This window comes from Ziziphus jujuba, chromosome 1, assembly GCF_031755915.1.
Source record: "Ziziphus jujuba cultivar Dongzao chromosome 1, ASM3175591v1".
In the NCBI taxonomy this organism is placed as follows: domain Eukaryota; kingdom Viridiplantae; phylum Streptophyta; class Magnoliopsida; order Rosales; family Rhamnaceae; genus Ziziphus; species Ziziphus jujuba.
This window is the reverse complement of record NC_083379.1, coordinates 25,955,593-25,961,320: the sequence shown is the minus strand read 5'-3', so window position 1 is coordinate 25,961,320 and position 5,728 is coordinate 25,955,593. Positions and strand designations below refer to the sequence as shown.

At 28.2% G+C, this 5,728-nt stretch overlaps 1 protein-coding gene across 1 annotated transcript; it reads right to left on the bottom strand.

Moving 5' to 3' along the window:
• Window positions 1-609: 609 nt before the first annotated feature.
• On the bottom strand, window positions 610-2,167 carry LOC107425856 (lectin). Its single transcript, XM_060814776.1, has 3 exons — window positions 1,822-2,167; window positions 1,513-1,628; window positions 610-1,390 (listed from the first exon to the last, which is right to left on the bottom strand). The coding sequence occupies exons 1-3, from the start codon at window positions 2,119-2,121 to the stop codon at window positions 1,021-1,023; spliced, it is 786 nt and encodes a 261-aa protein (XP_060670759.1). The 5' UTR covers window positions 2,122-2,167; the 3' UTR covers window positions 610-1,020.
• Between the last annotated feature and the right edge of the window lie 3,561 nt (window positions 2,168-5,728).

Sequence of the window (5,728 nt, the reverse complement as noted above, 5' to 3'; positions counted from 1 at the left end):
TGCATTCACATGGACTTCCATCCATGGGTTATTTGACTCGAAAGAAATGAAATTGCTTTTCAAGACAAATTTCACGATTTTGCATTTGTGACGAATTATCAGTTCTTGGTTTCCTTTCGGGCATCATCAGCTTCTAATGAAGTTAAAAATTATATGTTTCCTATACACTTAATTTATGGGTGGGGGGAAGAGGGGGAGTAAGTTATTTTAATTTGAAAGTTTGATCCCAGTCTTAATCCTCTAACCAGTAATCTTAACCTTTTCTAGCTGAACTTATGATGGAATACATAAGTTGCCTCTTTTTACCTCTAAAAACCTACTCCTTCGGTTTTTTTATTATTTTTAATTTTTTTTTTTTGGGGCAAATACCCTACTCGTTTGATTCTGTAAATATCATGTGCTGAAATTTATATTTTGGCAAGCATTTGGTAATGCGTTCGTAATTTCTTTTTGGTTTTTGGTTTCTACTTCATTTCGTATAATTTGTAAACTTCAAACACTTGATAATGTGGAGAAATGGAAATGAAAGTTTGTTAGGCATCTTATTTAACTACAAATTATGTAATATAAATGGGGAAAAAAAATCAAACCTAAAAAATCAAAACCAAATACCGAAAACCAATAATTGTTTATGTTGTGTTTAATTTGATACTTTTTTATCCTCAAGTTTGTAACTAATTGAAATACCTTACAAACTATAAGTAACACTAACATATTAAGTAAACAAATTATGCATAATTAAGAAGACAAAAACCAAAAACATAAAACTAAGGTATTGCCAAACAACACCTTAGTTGCTTGTTTTGTTTATGTTTCCATAAGCCGGTTTGTTAATTACGATCAACAGTAGGACTGTGCGGTTGATGAATAAGGCATTGGCTAAAACCAAAAGTTGAATTTTTCTTCCATTTGCTTTGTTGCAATTATTTATTGCACATTCAAGCTGACTTTTAGTTCCAAATAAAAATCTAAATATTATATTTTTCCAACTGGCCCGTGAAATATTGATTATTGTGGAATTCAGTTCTTTGGCTGAATTGTGACTCCCTTGATGCAAAGCCCACTCTTCCATTCTCCATCAACATATTCGTACATTGAGAACTCGATTTCCCCATGTTTTTGGACTGGTGTTTTGAATTCACCTACTGGAATCTTGATCCATTGTCCCCTTACCTTTTCCATCAAATTTACTTTGTTTTCTTGCTTGCTTCCATCTGGGAGAGTGAGTCTGATGTTTACCGGAACTTCCCATCCATAAGCTGGATCTTTCAGCATCACCACATATGCCACTTCATACAAAATTCCTGGTGAGAGCTTAGCAGTATCAAATTTTCCATTAATTTCCAGCCAACATACGTTCAACAGTTCGGCCACATCAATGAACTCATCGCTGCATCAAAGTATAGTAGTGAGAGGGAGACTGATAGTGCACATTTTGAAATATTGCATGATTGATTAGTTCAGGCTTCAGATTTTAATGAGCTTTAGAAGTGAAACTTATTTTGGACATACCTCGTTTCTTTCACACTGGTCCATTGCCAGTAACGACAATCGTCAACCCAACAAATTGAAAGATCCCTTGAATACAACATAAAGCAGTTGTTGAAGTTCTTATCAACCCAATATTTCTGCCATAAAATTGTGCTACTGATGTTAACTTTGTTCTTTTTGCGTGTGTGTGCGTGTATGATTTTTTATTTACTTTTTTTTTTTTTTTTTTGGAAGTAAAAATAAACGTACGCAACAGACACACGGATACAGGAGATTTCTATTTGATAGAAAAAATAAACGTTAAGGTGGATATGAAAAACATAGACTTGCCTTTCTCTTTTGGTTCAAGAGTATGCCAGCTCGTAACTGGCCGAACTTCTCTTCTGTGGAAGACTTGTCCATACGGAAGCTGTTTGCATCTTTCAAAATGGCTTGAAAGTTATGTGGGATTTTCTGTGCTGTTGGCTTCACCACTGCCTTGTCTACATTATCACTTGGCTTTACTTCCACTGTATTGTAAGCACCCTTGACTGTGTCTGTTGATGGATGAGGCTCTGTTGCTGATTGTTGTTTCTGCTGTCCACTTGCCTCCGACTGAGAAGCCCCATCTTGTGACCACGCTGTTCCCATCTCTCTATACGAGAACTACTTTCCCGCACTTCTCATTTTATACTTTGTTGGCTCAACTTATTAATATTATATTTGTAATTGGTAAGCAATTTTAATAGTTATTAATAGGAGTTATAGGATATTAACATTTTCGATAGTTTTATTTTTATTATTATTATTATGTTTGATGCAATAATGGCCGTTGAACCTTTTTTTTTTTTGACTTGCATTATAAGGAGATGTTAATATGGATTTTAAAAATCCATTTTTTTTTTCCCTTCGATGACTAACTTTTGTTGAGTCAATAGATCTTTATAGACTTTTATGTAAAGTTTATAAAATTATTAACGGTTTATTTGATAAAAGGGAAAATATTGAAGGAAACTGATTCCGGAGAATCAGTTTTTTGGGATTCAATTTCACATAAATAAATTTCTTAGGATTTTTTTTATAATGTTTGGTTGATAATAGAATAATATAGGACTTACAAGTAATTAAATAAGTTTGTGCATTAAAATTAAAAGATAAAATTGTATTTAAAAAAAAAATAAATCTAATTTTTCTGAAGAATTTTAGAATAACATCTATTTGAGGGGATTAACTTTTTATGTTAGTTTCTCACATTGTGAGATTTATTTCCTATTGAGCCCCACAAATTATTCCTTTTAAAAATCATTCAAACAAGAAAAAATTTTACTTTCTTACTAACTTTGTCATTGTCTAAACACCCTGTTAAAATTTTTATAAACTTTTATAAATTTTGATATTCAAAGATTTTTATAGACTTTTGCATTGTTTGCATAATCATGAAATACTTTCATAAACTTTTATAGAATTTCATTTTAATAAACCAATATACTTTCATTGAATTTTAAAAATAATATAGACTTTGTAGCAACATAATTAGATTTCTTATATCAAGAAAACTATTTTCTTAAATAGATCAAGAAATAATAATAAGTTACCTCAATAAGGAAAGTTTTTTTTTCCCTAAAAAAATAGTAATGAAAATTCATAATCATTTTATATATATATATATATATATTTTCCATATTTATACATGTATTGGATATTTTAAATTTTATATTAAGCAAAAGTAAATCAATAATAAATAAATAAATAATAAATAAAGGAAAAAGTCGCTGAAGTCAATTCTAAACCAAATTACAAGTTGATTGCAGTTTGGTATATCTATATATTAAATAAATCAATTGTTGCATTTTTATGAAAGAAAGAAAAAATAATAATATTTCTTCTCTCGAGCACATGTAGTAAAGAGGGGAGGAAAAGAAATCCAATAACAATTTTTTAAAAATCTTTTTGTTAGCCTTCGGTTTTGGAGTAGAGAAAGAAGATGGAAAATGTCTAAAAATCTATAGGATATAAGAGTGTTTGAAAGCTACTGTCAAATTGAACACTCCTAACTTTTTACAAAATTTTAAAAAATTTTAGTTAAATATCCCATGGTTTTTAAAAAGTTTCAGTTAAATTTTTTTCTTCTTTTTTTGCCTTCGGTTTGTGAATTTTTTATTTTATTTTTAATTTTTTTCGATGCTTTTCATTACGTGTGTGAGCTGGTAAATGGTAATGAAGCTAACATGGTGTCGCGTTCTGGAAACAAATAGTTGTTTTATATAATTCTGGAATGAAATTCTATTTTTTTTTTTTAAAATCAAATTCTAGAAAACAAATTAAATACGAGCATATCCAATTTAGACTTAATTGTTTTTAGGTTTTATTTTTTTGTGGAAGAATAGGCTCGGGATGGATTTAGGAGTCCGTTGTGCGAGCCCAATGAGGCGAGAGTCGGCTGTAGCCTGCCCGAGTTTTTTTTTTTTTTTTTTTAAATTCTATTTCAATAATATTACGTTGTTATGCATTTATTTCATAAATTAAACATAATTTTCTACTATAGTTTAATTATTATTTTTTTTGTAAGTTATGGTTCAATTAAAATTAACTTGTACCCGAATAATATTCATATGCCCTGTTATATGTATCATATAAACCTTGGATTGTCGGATCGTTCGACTGCCCGACTGTGGCTGGAACCCACAATGACAACAACATCCGCAACGCTAAACTGGAATTCTAAATTTTCAGATCAAAATTGGAATTTGGACCACATATTGCTTTTGAAACAAAGGAAACGCAACTAGAAATTCGAAACCCTTGTATCGAAATTAGGATCAGGACCATGGCCACCTAACCAGACCTCCCAACCAAGAGCCATTTTGTTATATGCATATATATATATATATATATAAACAAAAAAAAAAAAGTTTAAAAATAACATAATTTTCTTTTACTTAAAAAATGCTTTTATCTTTTATTTTTTGAAAATAATTTTCAGAAATAATTTTGCAAACACTCATTTTCTTATAAATAATAAAAAAAAAAGAATAACAAAAATTCTGCTTAATATCTTTTTTGAAAATGAAAAGGTAAAAGTGAAGTTGTTTTGAACGTAATAAAAAACTTTATACAATCTCATTCTTTACACAAAAATTTTTAAATAAATAAAAAATAAAAAATAATTTTATACAATATTTTTAATATCCAAAATATCCTAAATTTCTATTTCTCAACCAAAGAACCATAGTTTTTTCACAAAACCTTTACAACTCAAATACCACCTAATAGAAACTGATACTTGCATTTGGGCAATAAATTAGAAGAGTTTTTGGTGAAACCGAAAGTGGTGAAAATTCACGGAATTTTTTTTTTTTTTTTTTTTGATCTCATTTTTGAGCAAAACTAATAATCACAAAAATTCCACAAAACTATTTGATTTTTGAGATTCTAAATATCTTTGAATTATTTAGTTGTGTATTTTTTAATAGATTTAATTTTATTAAATCTACATACTTCCGAATGTTTTATTAAAAATATATTTTTAATTTGTTCAATTGTAAATTTTTGGACATTGTTGAAAATTTTCAGTTGTAAGCTTTTAAATGATGGGAAAATATTCAAAGCTGAACTAGATAATAAATGATGAAGTTTAGTAGAGTTCAATCAGAAAATATATGGACATGAGTAATCAAGAATAATATTGTTCTAGTCAAACATTGATGGTAAACAAAATAATAATAACAATAATAATAATAATAATTGTAATAGTAATAAAAATTAAAAAGCAAAACAAATCATTCAAAAAAGAAAAAGAAAAAAAATAGATACATCTTACTTTTCCATGTAGTGTGGCTATAGTTAACAATATAGTTTGAATAGAATCACCTAAAATATTACTAAATTGACTAGTTATTATAAGTAAGTGGTAAACTAATTATTTGAGTAAACAAAAAAGTGCCTAGCATTTGGCTTATTATTATTATTATTTAATTTCTCAGTCAAAAAAAAAAAAATACAAATTCACTTTTCTTGATGATAGACTAGTGACAAAGTCACTATTTTATTATCCGGTAATTTCTAATTTGAATTCTTCATCTATAATAACAAAAAATAAAAATAAAAATAATTTTTTTTTTTTTTTTTGGGTTTTCTGTTGTCTTTTCCATAGAAAACAATATTCTATTTTGGTATTGTAGAATTTTTATGACGCCGTTTAGTGGAGTGACTGGGAATAAAAATAACAAAGATGATGCATATGTGTTAGATATTGGAA